General features: G+C 34.1%; 2 protein-coding genes across 2 annotated transcripts; one reads left to right on the top strand and one right to left on the bottom strand.

The window, feature by feature from the left end:
• Nucleotides 1-62: 62 nt before the first annotated feature.
• On the top strand, nucleotides 63-11,993 carry Cln7 (CLN7/MFS domain-containing 8). Its single transcript, XM_085202450.1, has 5 exons — nucleotides 63-519; nucleotides 6,022-6,265; nucleotides 9,372-9,698; nucleotides 9,813-10,059; nucleotides 10,330-11,993. The coding sequence occupies exons 1-5, from the start codon at nucleotides 337-339 to the stop codon at nucleotides 10,856-10,858; spliced, it is 1,530 nt and encodes a 509-aa protein (XP_085058576.1). The 5' UTR covers nucleotides 63-336; the 3' UTR covers nucleotides 10,859-11,993.
• On the bottom strand, nucleotides 11,523-20,771 carry LOC146529538 (organic cation transporter protein-like). The gene is made up of 8 exons (XM_085202449.1): nucleotides 20,239-20,771; nucleotides 16,713-16,914; nucleotides 15,937-16,037; nucleotides 15,425-15,579; nucleotides 14,905-15,164; nucleotides 14,207-14,564; nucleotides 13,938-14,119; nucleotides 11,523-13,671 (listed from the first exon to the last, which is right to left on the bottom strand). The coding sequence occupies exons 1-8, from the start codon at nucleotides 20,490-20,492 to the stop codon at nucleotides 13,498-13,500; spliced, it is 1,686 nt and encodes a 561-aa protein (XP_085058575.1). The 5' UTR covers nucleotides 20,493-20,771; the 3' UTR covers nucleotides 11,523-13,497.
• Nucleotides 20,772-23,562: the final 2,791 nt, after the last annotated feature.

Raw genomic sequence — 23,562 nt, 5'->3', positions numbered from 1 at the left:
TTAGTATGCAACGCTCGTGAGGTGAGCGGTGAGCCAGTGGCCTGCAGTTACGTTTACGTCGTCACTCAACTCAGTCAGTAGAGAGGGGAACGATGCCAACGAACGAGCTCTCCAATACTAGTCTCGGCGTGAGAGGCGCAGGGCGAGCACGACGCGTGCCGAGCCGCCTGCAGCATACACAGCACAGCTCTTTGTTTACACCGCACGCATCGGCTGGACGCGCAACACTGTGGAGTTTTCTTTTGTTCCTATTGTGCTCAGGAATGCTGCGATATACTCGTGTAGTGATAAAAGATAAGAACAGCTGACGTGCGGTGTGAAGGACCATAGAGCACAATGGAGTGGTTGAAGGGTCTGGTGGGGCGGCGAGAGCGTCCCGCGGAGGCCGAGGACGGGTTGGAGACTGCGCGCGAGCGGCGGGAGCGCTGGCGCAGCGTGTACGTCATCTACTTCACCATGTTCCAGATGTCGCTTGGGTTTAGTATCGTGCTCACCGGCGTATGGCCCTACCTCGATAAGGTAAATATGACAACACAAAAGAACAACACCTAAACTACAAACAGGAGCTAAGTCTTAGCTTAACTTCTCTTTAGCTGTCCGCTTGTCATCATGGTAGATATGAGCCCACAGTGACCGTATTGTTTGTTTCCGTAATAGGTACATGTTATGAGTTCTTAATGATATATTGTATAAATGATAAGACGGCGTATCGCTTCTAATGTGAAAATACTAGCGATAATGATATTGATGTTATTAACACAAAAAATAAAATTATATTGATGCATCAGACTGTATACACGAGTGGTAGGTAGTGAATTATCCTAAATGTACCTACTCTAGTAAATTTTAGCTAAAGCGGTTCATTAAGGTAATAACTGAAGTCATTGTCGAAATATATAAAAGCTTAAAAAATAAAAATCGATTTGAATTAAATTGTTATAGAGACCGGATTTATTACCTACTTTCTAATTCTCATCATATTGTCACTTTGTAAAAAAACTGTCACGTAAAAGACCCCAGAGATTTTCCTAACAAAAATTTGTCCTGAAAAATAAAAAAAAAACGTCGTTTACACGAACATATCTATTCCAAGGTCCATCAGAAAATATCTCTAGATACTGTAATGCATGTAAATAAATAAAACTTACATGATGTAAGTGTTATTTACGTACTTTTTTAAATGATTAATATTTATTCAAATAAATACTTCCACAGAATATAACAAACAAAAGATTAAAATTTATGAATTACCGAGGTCAGTAAACTACGCATACAAACAATATAAATGTGAAGTTTTTAAAACATATCTTTAACTTTCTTTTAAAATACATTTTATTTTTTATCGTATTTTCAGTATTGAACTAGGAATAGTGTTATTTTTAGAGGGAAAAAAGTCAAATACTAGAAGTACGAGATATTATAAGTACTAAGAAGTAGGTTCTTATTTGAATAAAAATTTACATATATTGTCTCAACACTAGGTTCCCTCTGCCTACCCTGCTATGTGCGGGAAACGGCGTGAAGCTGATTTGATTTTTTTATTGCAAATTTATTGTAATATTTGAACCAATGCCTAATTTGGTGAAGAATTTCATTAGGTAAGTCATTCATGAAAATGAATCCAAAAAAAATATTCCCCAACAAAAATACACGAATTTAAATTACTAGAGTAAAATAATACATGAATAATTAAAAATATATTCGTGTATTTCTTTTTTTACACATTTAAATAGTATAACAATGTATATACGTACATTATGACTATTTAATTCCTAGATGTTATATACTATGAGAGTAAATACAAATAAAACATAAGCCTTTACAAAATGCTAAATATAAATTGTATCATATTATAATCTAACAGTGTCAAGTAACAAGTAACAAGAACAGTAACGTATCTGCTATCAAATTAATATCTCATGCATTACAGATTAACCTGCCTATTAGTTGATACCTAGGTTGTACTTATAAACTAGTAGGTACACGCTTTCTATGTAGCTTTAACATATTCTATTAAATATATAATATATTCTAAATTATTATTATTATTTTTTATTTAACTTCAAGCTAGCTTGAAGCTAGGGTAGGCAGAGGGAACCTTGTGTTAAAATATTCCATTCCCATTAAGTAACTTCCGTTCCCCACTTTCCGCCGAAACCTGGAACTCTATCATCGATAATATATTTGTTTATGGTCTCTACCCTGCGTATTATTTACGGAATATGTTGAATAATATAATAAAAATATATACGAGAATAATCAATACAAAGTTAATTAACATATTGCCTTATAATACGGAATATGGTGTAGGGGAATTGTGCTAAGATGACATACTTTTTATTTGAAGACAAATATTTCAAATAAATAAAGTGATTTGAGAACAGCATATTGCATATACTATTATATATTTCATAATCAACGAAATTATTTTAGTTTCAGAACAATCATCTTTCAAACATCATAAAAACAAACAAAAATCGCATTTAGGTCGACCAGTGTAAGACGACATATCTACAGGGTAAAATGACATACTTAGTATGTGGCATAAAAATGCCATCATTATTTGTCGAGCATAGTTCACAAATAAATAGTTTCTTCTTTGCTGGGGGGCTTTTAAACAGTATTAATTAAGGCCAGATTCATACATGTTACAAATTTTATGAGGTTGGATTCCGTTATCAGTCACTTCCTTTTCCAAAAGGGAAATAAGCTTCGTCACTTGCGGCTATTGAATGCCTTTGCTCTAGCAGCCTTATCCATGTCTTGTGACCAATATATATTCGTTTGTAATTGCCAGGCATTTTGTACGTAAAGCAAAAACAATACATTGATTCTGTTTATAAGGGTAAGATAGTATGCCATCTTATACTCACGTTTTGTATGTCATCTTACCGAATAGATATATGAATTTAATTTTAACCGTTGTGACAAAAGTTTATAGGTTAGGATGCGCTTTTAGCGTTAGTTGTGTCATATAATAATCCTATTTTACATTTATAATTAGTTCAAATAGGAAATCTTTATCTTACATGTCTTTTCACCATCAAGCAAAAGCGAAAGAAAAATTTGTTGCAATTGAAAATAACGAAAACATGAATTATTCGCCCATCTGCATTCACTTTCAGCCATAGTGCATTTAAGCACTAGCTGCATCTACAGACACTCTCTAAAACGTCACAAGATCGCACTTAGCTCTAATAGTTTCATCAATATCGTAATGTGTCATCTTATCATAGTATGCCATTTTGAGCACAATTACCTTACCTACCTAATCATAATAGAAAAGCTGTCAGTAACATTTAAATAATTTCTTATATATATGCGTAGTGTTGTTGATTTATATTATAAATAAACAGAGTTATTAACTCTGTTTATTAAATATAAGATAAGATTAATATTAAGCCTATAGTTTCACATCTACGTTGCGATAACAATACAAATGTTATCGTAACTTAAATGTGTTGTCTTTGTCTTTAAAAGTTAAGAAACACCTAGTTAAAGAGCCGTCATTTGTAAGAATGATTATATATATTTGTATGTAGGTTTATTATTATTATTAACAATATTAAAATACCGTACCCGAATAATTTCTTTTAACATCTCCTACATTCAAAGGTTTCTGGTAGAGATCTCTATTAGAGATAAATTATCTATTGTACACATTATTTCTGTTGTCATAAGTACTTTCTGTACTTTCTTTCTTGTGTGATACATGAATAAATGAAAAAAACTAATATTTCATTTAAACATAATATTACTTTGAGTTTGAAATTGTAAAATTAGTTCTTCCATATATAATACGATATTTTTAAAAATGTATGTATGTAACAGTGTGACTGACACGTTTTTGATTGATGTAATGAATGACTCGTATGAGGTCCGCGTACGAAGATCCCTAGTTCCGGTGAGCGATAGCCAAGTGACAAAGTGTGGATTGTGGCCGCGCGGCGTGGCGACGTGCCAACCCTACTGTTCAATATGGCTTACTTATCAAATACGCACAATTGCATTAAAAATGATTCATCTATATTAATATACTCTCTATATATATCACTCTGTATTTATATTTTTTTATTTTTTCATCTTCACAGTATATCCCGCAAACACTGCTGTTTGCACGCAATGCTTACCCTGCGGTAAGCATATTAATATGCAATATTTTATTTCTTCGAGTGGAAATCGAACCCACAAACCGTCGCATTTATTCACACTTTGTAACGACTGGCCTTAATTTATTTAATAAATTATTAATTAATTAATTATTATACTTAATAGTTACTAAGAACATATATTTCTAAACAATTAGCTATTAGCTACAAAATTATTATCAAAGAATGATTAACGATTGACTAACGAAACGCGAAATTACTTAGTTAGAGTATGTACTATTTTACTTCTAATTACTTTTCAAATTTATATATAAGAACAGTCATGTCCATGTTAGGAAGTTCCAATATATGTCACAATGGTCAGTCATCGGTCGTCGCTACAAAGACCCGTAGATTGGGAAATTGCTTTTAAAAATAGTCGCTACGTTTCCGTTTATGTTTCGCAACCATACATATTTTTCTTGAATTATACGATATCAGTGAACTAAAACTGTCACGAACCGCGTCGTGCTATACTTAGATGTTTACTCTACGTCGAAGATGTGTTATTGACTACTAATGTAGCATTACAATCTAATAAGCATTCCTATTTCTTAATACATTGTTAGTAATTGCTAAATTTGTCCTACATTATTCGATACTAGGAATTAGTATTGCCTACTGCTTAATGTATCTATAATATTAATGAAACCATGTAAAAATTATATTAGTACTAGTGGGCCCGGACGCAGCTACGCCCGCGAAAATATAAACCTAAATAATTAAAATAAATTAAAAAATAATAATAAGTGGAGATTTATTATTAGAAAAAATATCTGAGTAACCGAAATGAACAAACAAAAGAAGTAAAAGTAACTAAAGGAAATTCTTAAATTAGAAAAAGTACCTAAAGTTTGCCGTGCGCGCGTACTAAACATTTTTCTATATTAAATCATTAATAATTTTTGCGAACAATATTAAATAAAATCTCAAATGATTAAAATTACGATATTTTAAGTGTATAACATCGGTATAGATAACCGAACTGAGATAAATTAATTATAAGCAGCAAATAATTACATAAAAATTAACAGTAATTCGAAAATATATAAAAATTTGCAAAACCATCAAAGTCATCTGCCCGTTCGCGTCGGTCATACTATACCACTCGTAGGCTAGGTCATTTCGAATCAGTGACATCTCCTAATTATTTATTAGAATGTTACACAGTAAACTATAATTTCCATCTAGATGAAATGCTAAAAGTGACTCTTATATTTATTTTCATAAGGATGAATATCAAATTATAGAAATCATCTAATTTTTGTTAATGTCTACAAATCTATATCGGCGCGCGCCATGTTTGCATTAAGCAAACTCACTTTGGGTGACGTTTTCTTAAAACAGCAAACTTTGCAAGCCGTTGCTTAGCAACGCGTAGCGACGATTGTTATTAACATGGCGGAATAAATTCCTTGTCAAATTAATTATTTTAATTTATTGGTATATATCGAAAATATTACAAATATGAGAAAAAAAAAGTATCCTATGTTCATCCCGGGACCCTCAAGTATCTCTATATGAGTATTTTATCACAATTAAATTAGCGGTTTGGCCCTGATTGCGTAAAAGACAGACAGTCAGACAGACAGACAGACAGAGTTACTTTCGAATTTATAATATAGGTATGGATGATATATGAAAAATGTAATTCTATTTTTAAATTATATGTCAAAGCGTTTTTGCTGTATCTTGCCTACTGCCTGGAAACCTAGTGTTAAAACACTTTGTTTACCACTTTCCGCTGAATTTTGAGACGTGTGGAACTCAACGCTGCTGTTTAACTGGTTTCTTAAGCGAGGAAATGAATATATTAAGAACTCTATCATATAGTAAGAGTTCTGTACAATATTACTCTCGTGATCTGTTCCAGCTGCAGCCAGGTACAAGCAAAGAGGCGCTGGGGCTGGCCGTGGGAGCCAGTCCGCTGGGCCAGCTGGCCGCGTCCCCATTGCTGGGGCTGTGGGCCAACCGCGCCGGCAGTGCGCGCTCCCCCATGCTGGCCACACTGGCTCTCTTCGTGTTCGCGTCCACGCTCTACGCCCACCTTCACCTCACGCGTCCTCACGCGCATTACTGGATGCTGGCTGCTAGAGCGCTAGTTGGAATTAGTTCAGGTATTATATTTTATTATAAATTTTTAACTACTTAGATGTCATCCGCAACGTTTAACTGTTGCCATACTATTTATATCTTTACGAATTTCGAATATAAAAAGAAAAATCTTATTTTTGTAAAAACGTTCATAAATCCTTACTTAATGCACACATGCTATTTTAGTTGTCCATTCTTGTTCATCATCCACATACTTGTTTTACATAAATTCAATTGACGCCATAGTTACGGTTGGTAGGCAATATGCGTGAAGATAAAAAACCATTATAATATAAGGTCGTAATTAATATTTATTTATATGTTGATGAAAAAACTCAGTAACAATTATTAAGTGAAATATTCTATTAATGATTTTCGCTAACTAATACAATACAGTCTCTTGTTAGCTGAGCTCTGAGATGTAAAGAAACAAATGAATAAATATTAATAACTGCTGATTTATGTAAACAACTATTACTTAGTTGCATGGCTACTGGCTGTAAGTAAAATATGTATAGTAGAGTATTAAATAAATTAAATAATTGTGTAGTATTGAAGATATTCATATAGAACGTATCCTTGTCGTAGAGGGAGGGGGAACTTAGCCGTACGAACCACACTCCATTTTCTTTTTGGAATCTCCAATTACTTCCTCTGACTCCTTTTTCTTTTTGGAACCTCGAATTACTTCCTCAGACTTTAGTAAAATTAAATATCAATAATAAAAAAATATTAAAGATCGACGTTGAACTGCGACAGCGCAGTACAGTAACAGGTCTATATTTATAGATACACTCACATATTGTTTTTTGTTTGACATAAAAAACAAACATATGTTGTTCTCAGTATAATGTTTGTTTTTTTATCATCAGTACAGTGTGTTCATGTTTATATATATTTCATATGGAAATAACTTCAAATCACGCTCAATGTTAAGGGAAGCTTGCTATAATACATAGTGAAAACTGCAATTAAATCGGCTTAGGCGATTCTTAGATTAGCGTGAACAAAAGTAACGACAAACAGTCAAAATTTTTAAAAATTATTATTTTAATTCTATTACGTCATTAAATAATTCAATATTTAATTATTCTTATATATTTTATTGTAAAGTATAGATTTGTTAATGAGATTAAACAAATGCTTTGACCTCGTTTACTTCGATTGTTGTATTCCAATATATGACTAGTTAATTATTATTATACGAGTATACCGGCTTTTGTTTTGTTCTGTCACAACGTCTTTGTCGCATTTTATTTTCATTATTATATCTATCCCATAGAAAACATTAGGACTGAGTGGAGTTATTTGCTTGTCCCTTCTGTGGCTATGTCCACACAAAAGAAAATTGAAATGAAAAAAGAGAGAAAGTAGAGTTTATTAAATTATAAAGATAGATAGAAGATGTTATATAACAATATATAAAAATTGTTATGATAATTAAAGTATATTTTAATTTAAAACAATGATAATTTAATTATTATAATAAAAAAGGCTTATTGTCATTATTATTTTTTATTCTTTTTTAATTATAATATTGTGCTAAAAACCATTACACAAGATAATAAATAAATATTAAATAGCTTTTTATATGCTATTAATAATAATCATATAAGGTACTGTCTAGTGGACCCGGACGCGGCTACGCCTGCTTGAACTATAAGAATATTTTCGCGTCGGTCATACTCATACTGTGCCGCCCGAAGGCTAGGTCATTTCGAATCAGTGACATCTCCTTAATTATTTATTAGAATGTTATACAGTAAACTATAATTTCAATCTAGATAAAATGCTAAAAGTGACTATAATGTTTATTTTCATAAGGATGAATATCAAAATGTCGCGGTAACGGTTGCCTAGCGACGCGACGGTTGTTATTAACATGGCAGAATAAATTGCATGTCAAATTAGAAAATACTTTAAAATATATTAGTTTATATGTTTAATGTAATGTTATATAGCCTATAGCACTTCTGAAGAATGCAGCTTTCATATAAAACAAAAACAGAGTAAATCGGACTAGTAGATCCAGAGATCTTAGCGTTTAAACAAACAAATAAAATATATTAGTATAGATTAGTATTATAGAGATGTACAGTAGAATCACGATTAACCGGACTAATTGTTATCGTTAGTCAATCGGATAATCGAAAATCCGGATAATCGAATGTATGTAGAAAAGCCGATTTTGTGCATATAAGTATAGAACAAAATTATTATATTATGTTTATTAAAAGCAGCTAGTACATATCAACGAAAATCAACGTCTATTAAGAAATTATTAACATTTTTCAGCAATGGTACGATATATGTACGTAAATACATGTGTAATATTTACGTATATATATATATTTTTAGTTTTTAGTGTAAGTAGTAGGTTGTGTAAAATAATTATCGCGGTGATAGTCCGGATAATCGCGAATCCGTATAGCTGAATCCGTATAAAATAATTTTAACACTTAGGAAAGAAATTACTTTATAGGTAGTTTAAAAATGTTAAAAATGTGATATCATATATTTTTTTGCTGCTACGAAACCCTTCAAATGCTCGTCCGATTCGCTCTTGACCGGTTGTATTTATTTATTAAAGTGACGGCTAACTTGTATAATAACCATCGTAAGTGACTAATGGTGGGATATTATTTTTAACCTTGTATCTTGTACTGAGAGGCAACGATGCGTTACGTTTGAAGTTGTATGAGCAGTGAAAAAAATATTGTGAAAATGTCATTACAATATTGATGCACTATTCTGTTTATTAAATGAATAATCATGCAGTTCAAGCGGGCGAAGCCGCGGAGGGGGTCGCTAGTAATTATATAAATTAAATGATAATTCTCTCTAAAACAACACTTGTATTAGTAGAAATGATACAAATTATACTTGTATCTCTAAAGACCTGCTATTATATATAACTATTTATAATTAAAATTATAGTTAGTATGTATGTATGTGCAGTTCTGGTACTTGTTGATTTAAAAAAAATAGTAAATGTTTAAAATAACTTGGTCAACATATTGCCGATCGTGTAGATCTTTTAACTATAATTAATTTAGTACCTAACATCCGCAAACAGATGTAATAAACCATAACAACGTATATTTTAATGTTCCCTTATAATCATTCCAGCAAATGTAGCGGTAGCGCGTTCGTATCTGTCAGCGGCTACGCGTGAGGGCGAGAGGACTCGCGCGGTGGCGGGCGCTTCGCTGGCGCAGGTGCTAGGCTTCGTGGTGGGCCCCGCGCTGCAGGCTGCCGCCGCGCCGCTCGGCCCCGGCCAGCCCTACCCGCCCCTGGGGGAGTACATACAGCCAGTACGACTGGACATGTACACAGCTGCAGGGTGGATCAATGCAGTGTTAGGACTTATAAACTTTATACTGTTCTTGCCCTTCTGTTTTAAAGAGAGGAAGATCGCTGCGAGAGAAGCTATGTTGGCTCACGGCAAAGAGACAGGTAGTTATTATTCATATCGTTGATATATCCTATTACTTTATATAAAGATATATATATAAAAGTTAAGTTAGTATAATATAGTAGGAATTAATCATAATCATTTTGATATTTCAGAAAAAGAAGCTCTAAAAGCGATTAAGCCTGACTACATCAGCAGCTGGACGCTGGTGGCAGCGTTCTTCGTGTTGGTGTTCAACTTCGTGCTACTGGAAACACTCGCCACCTCCCTTACCATGGACCAGTTCGCGTGGACCAAGGAGCAGGCGCTGGAGTACATGGGTGCGCTTATGAGTGCCGGCGCGCTCGTAGCTTGTGTTGTTTTCGCGCTTATTACACCGCTGACCAAAATTTTTGAGGAGAGGTATGAGAACTGATTGTATTCTTTTATTTTTACTTTTTAGCGTTGATTACAATAGGTATGAACATGAAGCCCACTAAATGTAGAGTATAGAAATAATTATAGGGGGTGTAGGACCCCAACTTAAACCATGTAAATCAGAATACCTTATTTGTAGTAATCTAGATGGGACTTTTGTTCTTTGGTTTTGTCTGCACGTATTAAATCATAATACTAGAGTATCAAATAAACATTTAGGTAGTGTTGTCTAATCGTTAAACAATTGTGTTTCAGAGCGCTGCTACTATGGGGTGGGTTCCTCCTCACAGCTATGGCGTCTATATTATGCATCCCGTGGGGCCCTCAAGCCCCCCCTCTGGCGGGAGAGGGGCAGGAGGAGGCAGGAGGCGGGTGTCCACAGCACGCGCAGCCATGGTGTGCAACGTCACGCGCGCTGTGGCGCTCGCAATTCATAGCGGGCTATGCGTGTGTGTCGGTGGGGTACCCGCTGGGCGTCACGCTCATACAAACGTTGTTCTCGAAGGTCCTGGGTCCGCGGCCGCAAGGCGTCTGGATGGGCGTGCTGACGGGCGCGGGCTGTGCGTCGCGCGCGCTCGGCCCAGTGTTCGTTGCAGCAGTGTACGCGCGGCGCGGCCCCGACGCCACGTTCGCGTCGACGGCGGCGCTCACGCTCGCGGCGCTGGTGGCGTTGCGCCTCGTGTACTCCAGACTGCGGCCCCCCGACCCCGCGCCCGTCGCCCGTGAGCTACAACCCCTCACGACCCCTGCGGCCCCCGTCCCTCGCGCCACCGACCCCGCGTGATACACGACGAGCCTTGTACAGGGGGAATAAGAAGAATAATATAGAACATCACCAACTTATGTCTTCCAAGAACTGAAAAAAATAATGTATATATAATGTCGTTACTTTAAGATATATTCAATCAATAGTCGATACTAATATCTGCTAGCTCAAATAAATTCAAATATTATATGACTGTAGTACTAGTTACATAGTTAATATAAGGAGCCGAGCATTGCGTCTAGAAGACTGAGAACCCGAGTTAGAGCACTGTTGTACTGTACTGGTATATAATATATAAATTATAGTAATTTTATACCATAGAAATATGTAATTGATAAATACATGTATATATAGTTAAATAATTTTTTTATACAAATTTTGTTAAGATACTATTAGCTAAAATTATCAGGTATAAAGAAGTTAGTGGGTAGTTATATTAAAAGATATTTTATATTTTTCTACAAAGTAAAAGTTTAATATGTAGAAGTATCTATTGCATTCTGCAAACAACACATGTAATCCGTGGAGCGCTTGTCTTATCACATGTCGTTACTGTTATCAGAATGTGTTATCTAAATTGATTGTAAAATATTTCCATTGTCTCCTGAATATAAAAAAATATAGGGATACCAAAAAAAAAACACGTTTACATTTCTTATAAAAATTTAAAGAAAATGATCAATCAATAGCAAACATAAAAAAACATTTTATTATGAAATGTATGTATACTTTTAATCATTAGAAAATCAAAAGTTAAATAAGAAATGTTCTATATATAAAGAATATATATTTTTTATCTGTAAATTTATTACCTACATTATATTGCGGCGTTAAGTTTCGCCACTCAACTCGCAATGTCTTTAGAATTCGGCGGATAGTGGGGAACGGAGTGACACTCCATCCCGTACACAGCACACAGCGTGACACAGCGTGAAGCCGATTTTATTACATGAATATTTTTATAATTCCATAAAAATAATGTACTGATAAGATAATGGCGTCATAAAGTAATTGTATTGAAAAGAACATCAAGATGCGACCAAAAGTATACAATTTATAATAAAAATTGGAAAATAAAAAAAACACCTAAAAATATGTCTTCCTATCAACGAATAGTATTAAGTTATTAATAAATAGAACGGAACAGGGTTAATTCATGTTGTTTTCTTATTTCCTAACCGCAACTCGCAAGTCGCGATCGATTGATTCACATTCCAATGAAATCATCGGAATGTTAATGTCACCATTTTACGGTAGCTACGGTCATTTTATTTCTGTTATAAAAATTCTTATCAATGACGTTCCACGCCTCTCTTCCTTTGTAATGTAGGTTCGTAAATACTAAATAAGCAAAATATTAGAGATCCGCTATTTTGGTGGATGACACATTTTTTTCGAACATTTTTTTCAAGGTTTCGAACTCAATGCTGTTAGCCCAGCTGGCTTTTATAGCGACAACGGGTAAGTAGGGGGTACTCTGTCCCTCAAAAATTGCAAAACGGTGGCAAAGGTGTCCCCTGCGGGACTCTATCCCAGCTTGACTGGGTTAAATGAAACAAAATTGGTTTCTTTTTTATAATTCGGTATTTATCGAATTGTGTTGAAGCTTAACTCTTTATCAAGATTTAAAAATGATTGAAAATTATTGTTTGTGTAAAACAAGCCTACTTATAACGATAACGTTAGTCCATAAGACCACAGACATCATTTATTAAAACTAATTGATGTATTTCTAATGAGGTGAGAATAATTTAATAACTTATACTCTTTGCAAACTCATCTCTCACAAGCGAGACCACAATCAGTGTTTGTCGAGATAATCTTAAAATAGCACGAGATTATTTTTATCTAATAAAAGATATGTCATATGGTATTACACAACTACGGACGACTGACGAGCTACGGGGACTTTGAGACAGAATGTTATCATTTAAATATAGTTCCGTAAACAAACATTCCATTACACGCATATTAATTATAGGGAGTTTAAACACAAGTTTCCCTTTGCCCACCCTGCGGGATATAGCGTGAATATTTAAAAAAAGCTATCAAGTGCAATGCACCTCCAATAATTCCGGACTAATTTCAGAATTTTAGGTTTACGGGAAGTACAAGTTATAAAAGTTGAGAAACTTAACGGGCGTACCTATGCACTCTTTCTGTATGAAATGAACTACAAATAAAATTTTAAAGTATAAATGATGCATATATATAATTATATACCTATTCGTAACTTCTGAATGCTATAAGACAGTAGAGTTAGATATTTGAATAGATTCACGCGATCTTGACATAACTGGTGTGACAGACCGACCGACGGACAACAAAGAGCGTGGTTCCATCTTTTCATTTTCAAGTACGGAATCCTAAAAAACCATACACGTAATGTTCGGCAAGGAAAAATGCATATTTGTTACTATAAAGTATATATTAATAATTACGTACTGTAAAAACTTTCAATCAATATAATAATTTATTTTTCATCATCAATATTTACATTGAAATGAAAAATGTCTATTTAATATTAACTTCAATTTACAAAAAAAAAAATATTTATTTGCTAAAAATTTAATCTTAACCAATATTAACAAAAACCTTAGCCTATCTATGTACATCGTATCAGACTTCTGCACCTCTACTCAAGTAGAGTCAATATGTTATAACCGTGTAGTCCCAGGTGCGGTGTTTAACTCCGGCTCTGGTGGCCGTATGCGTTCCGCAGCGGCGACGTGCTGGGGTAGCGGCGCACGGCGCGTCTCCGGCACGCACAGCACGAGCAGTGCCGCCGTTGCTGAACACGCACCATACAGCAGTGCTTGTATGTAGATACTCTGAGAATATTGGAAATAGATGATAGAGCTTTACAGCGTTGAGAATACAAAAATAGCACTATAATATGATAACTTTCGGACTACTACTCTACTCTATTTCATGCTTTTAATATTTAAAATTCTATTCAATATTTTTCATCCTTTGAAAAGGATTAATTTGAAGAAAGAAAAAGTTTTTTTTATGGCGAATTTAAAACTTATCAAATTTATGTGTTGACTATAATATTGCTTCTATAGTAATTTTATTTTTTTATAAAATTACATACAAGTAGAGGTGTTTGCGGTGCCAGTATGGACCCGATGCGGCCGACCAGCGACACCGCTGCCAGCGCCGACGACCGCGAGCTGGTGGGGAACAGTTCCGCCGTGTACACGTACAAAGAGTTGAATGCGAATGATATTGCCAGCTTGCCCACGAAGAAAAGACCGAGGCCTGCCCCGGAATGAGCTGACATAAAAACAATATATTATTATAGTAAATGGATGCTTAAACATTCTGCTGCTTTGAACAAGAAAAATGTAGTAAATAACTTACATATAAAGTAAGGCGTGACACAAGCAACGCCGCAGATTAAGAAAGCTACGAAGATACTCTTCTTGCGGCCAAACCGCTCCAGAGCCATCATGATGAGCAAAGAAGCGACTATCTCCATCGCCATATTTAGCGCAAAATTTGTATATTTATCACCCGAGAGCAAAACAGAGTTGATAGTAAGCCCGTAGTATACAAAGGAAGTTGATATCCAGCACCAGGAGCACATCAGAAATCTGAGCATTAATACGCGAGATTTGACCAAATTTAGCCAAGGATTGTCCTTTGATTTTACTTCTCCTTCCCCATCTCCGTCATCTTTCTCTTCGACAACTTTTAATATGTCCTCATCTAAAGTAACCTGGAACATTCAATATGATTAATAAAGCAATTATTTACAGTACGGTCGACGAGTCGTCCTTAAGTTACAGATGGCTATGCAGATTTTATTCCATGAATTTTCATACATTTTATTATTTTCTTCCCAAGTGAACAATTGTAAAAGTTCAGAAAATCTTCAAGGCGTAATAATACTTTTTATTTGATCTTGTTTGTCAGTATTTGTTATTTCTTTATATAGAATTATCGGACTTCGAAGACTGTGTTTTACATAAATTATTGGGCTCGTGACATAACGTGATGGTACCAGAATTAGGTTAATTATCAATGTAATTAAGTTTTCTCTGCTTAATAATATTTACCTTATTCCACCGAGCAACTTTTCGAATTGTAATAACCGCAAGTTCCTTTCGTTTGGTAGCGTGCAACCAGCGCATACTCTCGTCAAGCAGCAGCCAGTACAGAGGCAGGAGCAGGGCAGGCGCGTGTATAACTCGTAGTAGATCCCGCCAATACTGGACGCGACTGGCGATGAAGGCGAACAGCACGCCGCCCAAGCCGTAGGCCACGCCAGTCGCGCAGGCAAAGGCTGCTCGGAGCGAAGGACGCGCCAGCTCTACCACTAAAACCAACAGTTTTCTATATTATGCATATGATTTTTAATACGCATATCTGCATTATTTATCAGGATTTATAACATTAGCCATAAATGTGGGATTATTTGAATCATTTCGTTAGATAAATGCCAAACTATTATCCGACTGGAATATGAGCAGATCATAGCATCTAGTCCAACGTGTCCTAACTGCCCAAAACTGCTTAGGTATGTGTGGTACCTGATTACTTTCACTTTACGAGACAAAAGATAAGAACACAGCCTACTCATGACATATGCAGCGCTATTGAAGCCGTATCCCAAAGCAGCTTCAAAGAACTCCATGGCAAGGTACAGTTGATAGTTGTGCGCGAAAGACTTCACGATGCCCAGCGCTCCCGCGAACGCTGCGAATATGCAGAATGCTGTGCGTCGGCCCCACCTATGTAGAGGGATACTTTTTAATCCATATAAAATTAAAATTTGAATATTAACTTAAAATACTTTATATTTACATATTTAGATGAATCCTATTATAATAGCAAAAAAGTTGTTGATTTTTTTATGAGATGTAAAAGCTAGTGTCAAACATTGCGTTTTTCGTTTTACTGATTTCAAATTCAAATTCAAAATATTCTTTATTCAAATAAACTTATTATAAGCACTTTTGAATCGTCGAATGAACATATGAACAAAAAGCTACCACCGGTTCGGAAGGCAGTTCTGTTGAGAAGAGCCGGCAAGAAACTCAACAGTTTGTTTGTCAATTGGGGCACCAAAATCATTCAAATAATATTACCCATCTGAAACAAATCCCGTAAGAATGAGAGCGACGGGCAACGCCGCGTTTCGCACTGTGCCCACCAGCGTGCGCTGCCATTCCTTGCAGGCCATGTCGAACTAGAAAATTATATAATTTTGTCAGAGTAAAGGAATGAAAATATTAAATAATTAATTCCCTCGAGCGGGAATCCAAGCCACAACCGTCGCATTGTTAATAAAAAAAACCATGATTAAGAAGTTGTGCATGAATTGTAACATTCGTTCTTTTAAGGACTTAATATGAACATAAAATTAGTAAAATAAATAATTTCTAGAAAGTTATTGAAGTAATTGAATTATGGGAAAAGATAGATCTTCGTATCTTTAAATTATCTCTGAATAACCCCAACATATAAATACAGTATGTATATAAATTTATGAAGATAAAATATTATCTTACGGGTTCGCTTTGTCTGCAATATTTGAGGTATCTATGCCTATATATGTATTATGATTTAAAATTTTAATGTAGCAGTTGTAAAATATATGAAATTATTTCTGAACTATCTCTACAGGTACCTACGGCATACTTTGAGGCCGTTGTGGCACAGTGGCAGTAGTGGATTCCATTCCCACTCGAGGGCATCAATTCTTTTTATTTCCTCGCTCTGGTAACAAGACAAATCGTGGCTTTGGGATTCACCACTCGACAAGCAACGTCTCAAATAATTAGATGGAAAATGAGAAACGGAGAACTCTTGCTACTGGGTTCCTATATGCGACTGAGATGCAGCGTGAATTTTTTTTATTTACCTCTGCATATATAGTGCCCATGTTTTCGTACACAAAGGCATCGCATGGGATAGTATTGTTCCTATGATAGTCTTCTCGTGCGCAGCTCAGCTGGTCAGGGGCGAGCGGCGTGAAGCGACGACATTGATCTTCAGGGAGAAGATCCGATATAGTAGAATTTTCAAAGAAATTTCCATTTTGTTCACATTCAGGCACCGTACAGCTAGAAGGAATACATTACACATTAACACAGAGTATTAATAGAATAGAGTACTTATGGGTTCGAATCCAGAATATTAGTAATAAAAAAAAATTGTGTGTTGAGTGACATAACTCAACGTCGCGCTTTGCCTTTACACTAGAACGAAAAAATGAAAACATTAAATAATAGTTTAATCGAGTGGTGATCAAACCCTACCAATCACGGCTGGCCTCTTAATTTCGTACGATAAAAATAGGTATATGCTTATTTGATAGTATAATTAACGAATTGTATTTTAATACAGTGCGTATTATACACAAAGTATCTCAAGGTTTTTCAGAACATTTAAATAGTCGTGCTACGAATTGTAATTATTCACGCGTTACAAGCTAACAATGCCATGTGGTGCGAAGAACCTACTTATCTACATGTAGATATAATGTACAATTGTACACATTCGTGTAAACAACAGTAAATGTGTAACCAAAGCCGGAAATTAAAGAATTAATATGTTTCAGATAGGAAAAATATTATGTTAGATATCAATATTATTTTATTACTTGAAAAACATTTTGTATAAGGATCACAAGTCTATAAAATTGTGTGGAGAAGAAGATTCTACAAGAAGAAGAAGAAAGAAGAAGAAAACTGTATGGAATAAGAACTAATGGGAAAATAGTTGCAATTTGTGTTTACAGAAGAATACCTTTGATAGAATCACAGCTGAAAGTTGAATATACGAATATTTGTGAACAATTTAAAGGAAAGTTGTCACAATAAAAAAAAAATTCTATAATTTTTTTCTCGAGTCTCGTTGTTATTCGTTGCGCATCGTATAATATAATAATTAATTATAATCAGCATATTTAGTAAGGTATTCGGGTCATAATCAGAAAAGTGGACATTTTCGAATTCGTAACGTAACTGATAAGTAACAACACTGATAATGTTTGTTACGAAACTGATGTCATAAGGCATTATACACAACAAACTAAGAATATTATATGAATAAAACTATTGTTTTTTTTTATTTAATGAGACACAGATTATAATTTTAAAGATTCAATCGTTGATTTAACAGATTATAAATGTAAGAAAACAACAAAGTGACAATATTAACAACATAATAATGCTAGTTCGTAACGTAATATACTTATATTTCTAAAGATCACAAAGTTAATGATAAAATTAAATCCACTTTAAAATATATCAAAATTTGAGTTGTTATCACTGGAATTAAGTTTAATTCTTTGTAAGTGTTTATTCCGCATATCTTCATATTTAATAGGATTGGTCTGTTTAAGACGTTCTCTATATATTTTATGTGTTTCAGCATTTGACATAGGAGCCACGACGCTTACTGGAAATAAAAAAATATTTATCAATAAGTATTTAATAATATTTCATGTTTATTGTTTAGATCTTTAACAACGCTAGTACAGAACGTATTTGTTTTTAAATAAAAGCCTCACCCGCTTGAGCTACATATTTATTAATTCACTATCTCCAGAGAAAAAAATAGTAATTACAAAATCACAACTAATTTCAGGAAAAATAAAAAAATGTTTTTAACTAAATCGGTTAAGCCGTTTCTGAGATAAGCGTGCACAAACACATTAGACAAACAAGCAAACAGGCAAAAAACTTAAAAAACATTATTTTTAGTTACTTTACGTTATCAAAAGTAATTATAGTAATTATTTTTATCATATGCCATTATTTTATCATAAGTAATTATTTTTTTCATATGCCATCAATTTTTTTTATATACATATCTTCCGATGGTAACGTAATTATGAACTAGGTTTCATATTTTCTCAGTTTCGTTACGTAACGAAATATAACAAAATTGAGAATAACGTCTGAGAAATTCTAACCTTTTTAAATATTTGCTTATAAGCCACGTGTTGCATGTGCAAGCACTGAAGTTCTTTTTTGAGATTTTATAAAAAGAAGCAAATAACATAAACAAGAAAACGAAATTATAGAATACTTACCAAAATAAAAGCCGTTTATAACCCTGAGATGTAATTTCACGCATTCACTCTAAAACATTTGAACCCCTCAACTGCTGCGAGTACACTACTGGTTGTAGCTACGACAGCATTGACTTTTAGAATAAGGGTGCCACAATAAAAACTAATATTAAATACCATTCAAAATAATTGCGTTCATATTTTAATTGTACGTTACTAGCCCTGAGTAACAAAAAGACAATATTTTGGGACAAATTTACTTAATTCATATATATTATTTATTAAATAATGTATCAATAAAAGTAGTTCTATTTAATATTATGCATAAAGCAAAGTAATATAAATATATCTGAAATCAAATAAAACCATAAATATTCGTAACAAATCCATTTCTAAAAAGTAAAGTGGTGAATGGGACACGAAAAATTGTATGGAAGCATTTTGAAAGGTTTTTTGCAACTAACAAAAAATACTATTATTAGCCTTAATACATTTAAACTATTACAAAAATCTTTAAGTTAATAAGTAAATTTATCTTAAATGGCAAAATATTTAAATTATCTTTAAAATTGTATTTTTAAAACGCATTCAAAGTAGCGGGACAAGAAAAGACACAAAATGTACACTTTTTCTGATTATGACCCATTCCCGTTTCCTTGGCCATTTCGAGAAATCCTTATTAGTGCTCCCAGTAGTTGCATCTGTGCGGTGTTGTCTGTAAGTCATTCTGTCAGGAACAGAAGAGTTTTATCTATTTGATACTTATTGCAAGCATAAGAGTGTTTTAACAGTCTTATTTTTTTAATACTTCAATAGAAATATTCTTATCTAAAAATCATTTGCTTTCGTATTTAAATTTTTTTATAGTACTTTTCCACTACTTTTCTTTGCTTGCCATTTTATATACTTGTCTTATTAGAAATTAAGTCGTTAAATTGAAAGGAATACTTTTGTATTATTTATTTTGTCAAAAAAATCATAATTACTTAGCATAACATAAATGCTGATAGGGGTACACGTAGGTGTTTCTTATTATAAGTTATATTAATTAACTACTTGAGCCTTCTTTTTCATGTTTTTACCTATCATTGAATTAAAAAACATCACATTCTTAATTACGAATATCAATAAACGAAATCTTAATTACTGTTGATATTTACTAATGATAAAATAATGGTGGGATATGACTATCAACAAAAATTTTGGTTGTAAATCTCTTTAGACTTACATTAATTAATTACAATATAATTATATTAAATTTCGTTACAAAGCACTAACGTCTTTTTGCAGAGATAAAAAAATCGAATCAGCCTTAAGTTTTCTATGTATTGATCATAATAAATTGAACATTTTAATTAACAAAGATTACCGAAATGGCACTAGATCAGCAACGAACACGTAGTTCAGGGAGTACATAGCGGCGAAAAGGTTCGGGATGCATAGCAAGAACAGTGCGTAGCGCTGATAGAGACCAAAATGACCCAACTCTCCGAGGGCCAGCTCTAGTGCCTCGTTCGAGTCCTTCAGGGCCTTCGCTCTTGAAGAGTCTACGCTTCTTCTGTTCTCTACATTATTTATTATAATATCACTGTTCTTAGAACTCTCCATTTGATCACGTGCCATATTTTTATAATTGATTTACTCGTTTTAATGTGTAAATTGATTTGGTATCATCGATCTTGTTTGATTATTTTCTGCATCGTTTTCCTTAAGTTAAATATTATATTTTATAGCATTATTTTATTTTTTCTATATCAATGTACACTTTTTAATGTTGATTTACTTAATATTTTAATAGAAAACTGCACTCATACACGAACTTAACATATTAGATGGTAAGAGAAAGCACGAGCAAGTTTGCGGGCGGTTGCTGCCGCCATATCACACGGCACACCTGATACTGGCGTCGCACGCGCAGGTGTAAGAGCTCTGGGACGTTAACGACATTGACGTATTACTTATCATAACTTTACAGCGTTTAGAATTTTCAATAGATTAATTATATTTTATAAAATTTTTAATTTTTTTAAATTTTATTTTAATATTATGTTTCTGATTGTCTAATAAGTTGAAAAACTGCCAATCTAGCCTTATTTTAAACAGTGTCGGCAATAGCATTTACAATATAAAAGCATATAATCTATACTTATATTATAAACTCGAAAGTATGTCTGTTTGTAATCAATAAGGGCAAAACCGCTGATCCGATTGTGATACAATTTTATATAGAGATATTTGCGGCTCATATTTAAATATTTTTCAATTTGAAAACGGTCACTGAAAGAGTGAAGAAATAAGTTCAGCTGTTCAGGATATTAGATCGGGGAAATAGAGCAGACTCGTGCCAGTGTTCATATACTTCATAAAGTATTTGTCGAGTAATACGACTTCGCCGGTTCATATTTAACAGGGCGTGCCGCGTACAAATATGTTCCTTCACGAGCCTCCAAAGGCGCAGTATAGGCGAAATAGACGATTGAGAATGAGGTGAGGGGCAAGGGGTTATCACTTCACCATTCTTACGAGATCACCAAGTACCAACACAACCGTGTAAGCCTTCCGGCTAGTAAGACGTGTCGCAACGTCGTCCGTACAACTACAATCTTTTCCACACATTTAAACCGTTTAACGACCTTTATATTAACCTATAAAAAGCAGGAAACATAAAAAGAAGAAATCCTAAATATGGAGAAGGAAAGTGGTTGCGGCTGGCGGGAGGCGAGAATCGCGATGGCGGTGACATTGCCTGTGCTCCTGGTTATATATTTTACGTTAAAATACATAATATATTACACATAGTGAATATTTTTGAATAATACTGCAATATCTAAGATCTTAAGAAGTTAATTCAGTTTTGCAAGAGTGTATAGAAGTGAACAGGATAAGGTATATCTCAAACCTGTTCGACGCTATTTACTATGGATAATAGAAAAAGCACCAAGCGTTGGACGACACCGAAGTGACTTAACCAGCTAACACTAATGCCTCTATGTGGATTTGCAATCCCTCGCTCTTGAAGAATTGTGGACTCTTCTATCTTCTTCTCTTCTGTGGATAATATGATTTTGTTGACAATTCTCCATGTTATTGTGACGTCCATGCTTGTTATCTTGTTTTACATGTTAATTGGCGTCGTATTATAAAACTTGTTTTATTTTTTGTACCTTTATCCTTAACCATTAAAAATATCTTATCTCATATCACATCCTTTTTATTATTTTTATGTCTGATTAGTATTTTTGTTTTGATTTTATTATTACTTTACGTTAAGGTGTATTTACACATGAAATTAAGTAGGTATATTTTTTAGGGTTCCGTAACTAAGGGGGCAAATCCTGAATGTTATTAAATTTATACTAAAAAATAACATCTAAAAATGGAAAATATACATTTTTGGCTTCTGTATGTTGTCGTCATCTGCTATTTGCATTTTGGCACAAGAACTGGAAGGATATTTATGAAACTTTTTGTGTACATAGCTATTAATTAGTCCTCAACAAAATTATTATCATTTATTTTGCAGTCCTAAATATCTGATCACAAATGTTAGCAGCTTGACTAGAAGTGGTGGTGGTCATAAGCTGTCATTTCCAATTATAAGCGAGATAGCAAGATTTCTCCATCTATTCCTATCTTCGGCAGTTTGAGTCCATTCTCCAATGGAGCAGCCATTGCAGGACTTAAGACCCTTTTTCAGACACCTTTAAACTCTAATAAATTACTAATCTAATGATAAAGTGTAAAAAATATTTTTTGCTTTTAATATATTCATAGGCGCTTATAGCTAATAAAATTGGGGAGTGTTTGGCCATGAGTTATAACCATGCTAAGTGTCTGGCAATAGACAATGTCATTTCTAATATGATTTCCGAAAATTAATTTAAAATGAGCTTTATACTTTAACAAAAGTTAGGTACTAGTTTTTGCACCTTCCATCCATCCATCCATCCATCCATCAGCCTTTCAACGTCCACTGTTGGACATAGGCCTCCCCTAATTCTCGCCACTCCGTCCGGTCCTGCGCCCTCTGAATCCAGCGGATTCCCGCTGTCTTTTGTCTTTTGCACCTTAGTTACGTAATAATTGCCAAAGTAACCATCCCCCAAGATCCATATTCCCTAATAGTACTTACCCGTGTTAGGTGTATGCGCACATAAACTTTCAGCCTTTATAAAATAATGAAGGTCTGGTCCTACTGTTCTACTATTGTTGTTGTCCCTCTCTATTAGTTGCTTATTCAAATTCAAATTCAAATTCAAAATATTCTTTATTCAAATAAACTTATAACAAGCACTTTTGAATCGTCTCGTTTTGAATATGAACAAAAAGCTACCACCGGTTCGGAAGGCAGTTCTGCTGAGAAGAGCCGGCAAGAAACTCAACAGTTGCTCTTTTCAAAATCAATGGTACAATCTATTACATTAGTTGGCAGCTATCCTGCATTACATTCAATAGACATTAATTCCATACATGTTTGTCCTCTAAGTATTCTTGAACAGTGTAATAAGCTTTACTTGTCAGAATTTTTTTTACTGATATGTTAAATTTTGGAAGTGTTAGTTATTCAATGTAAAAACCATTTAATTGATGGTGTTAGAGTAAAGGCCTAGGAATGCCAGGTTTAACCCATCACATCGGAGGACTCATCCACAATGCCTCCAGAATACAGTGGAAAGTAGGGAAGAGAAGTGTC

The sequence above is a fragment of the Heliconius melpomene genome, chromosome 18, assembly GCF_056956725.1.
Source record: "Heliconius melpomene rosina isolate 202511_hmr_F chromosome 18, ASM5695672v1, whole genome shotgun sequence".
NCBI lineage: Eukaryota > Metazoa > Arthropoda > Insecta > Lepidoptera > Nymphalidae > Heliconius > Heliconius melpomene.
The sequence above is the reverse complement of the archived record's forward strand: the minus strand, read 5'-3'. Positions and strand labels throughout refer to the sequence as shown.

Coding starts and splice junctions, on each gene's coding strand:
- Cln7 (XM_085202450.1), top strand. CDS start 337: ATGGAGTGGTTGAAGGGTCTGGTGGGGCGGCGAGAGCGTCCCGCGGAG. Junction 520..6,021: donor TATGGCCCTACCTCGATAAG/GTAAATATGACA, acceptor GATCTGTTCCAG/CTGCAGCCAGGTACAAGCAA. Junction 9,699..9,812: donor GGCTCACGGCAAAGAGACAG/GTAGTTATTATT, acceptor TTGATATTTCAG/AAAAAGAAGCTCTAAAAGCG.
- LOC146529538 (XM_085202449.1), bottom strand. CDS start 20,492: ATGGCACGTGATCAAATGGAGAGTTCTAAGAACAGTGATATTATAATA. Junction 15,580..15,936: donor ACGGGATTTGTTTCAGATGG/GTAATATTATTT, acceptor CCCTCTACATAG/GTGGGGCCGACGCACAGCAT. Junction 14,120..14,206: donor TGTCACGCCTTACTTTATAT/GTAAGTTATTTA, acceptor TTTTTATGTCAG/CTCATTCCGGGGCAGGCCTC.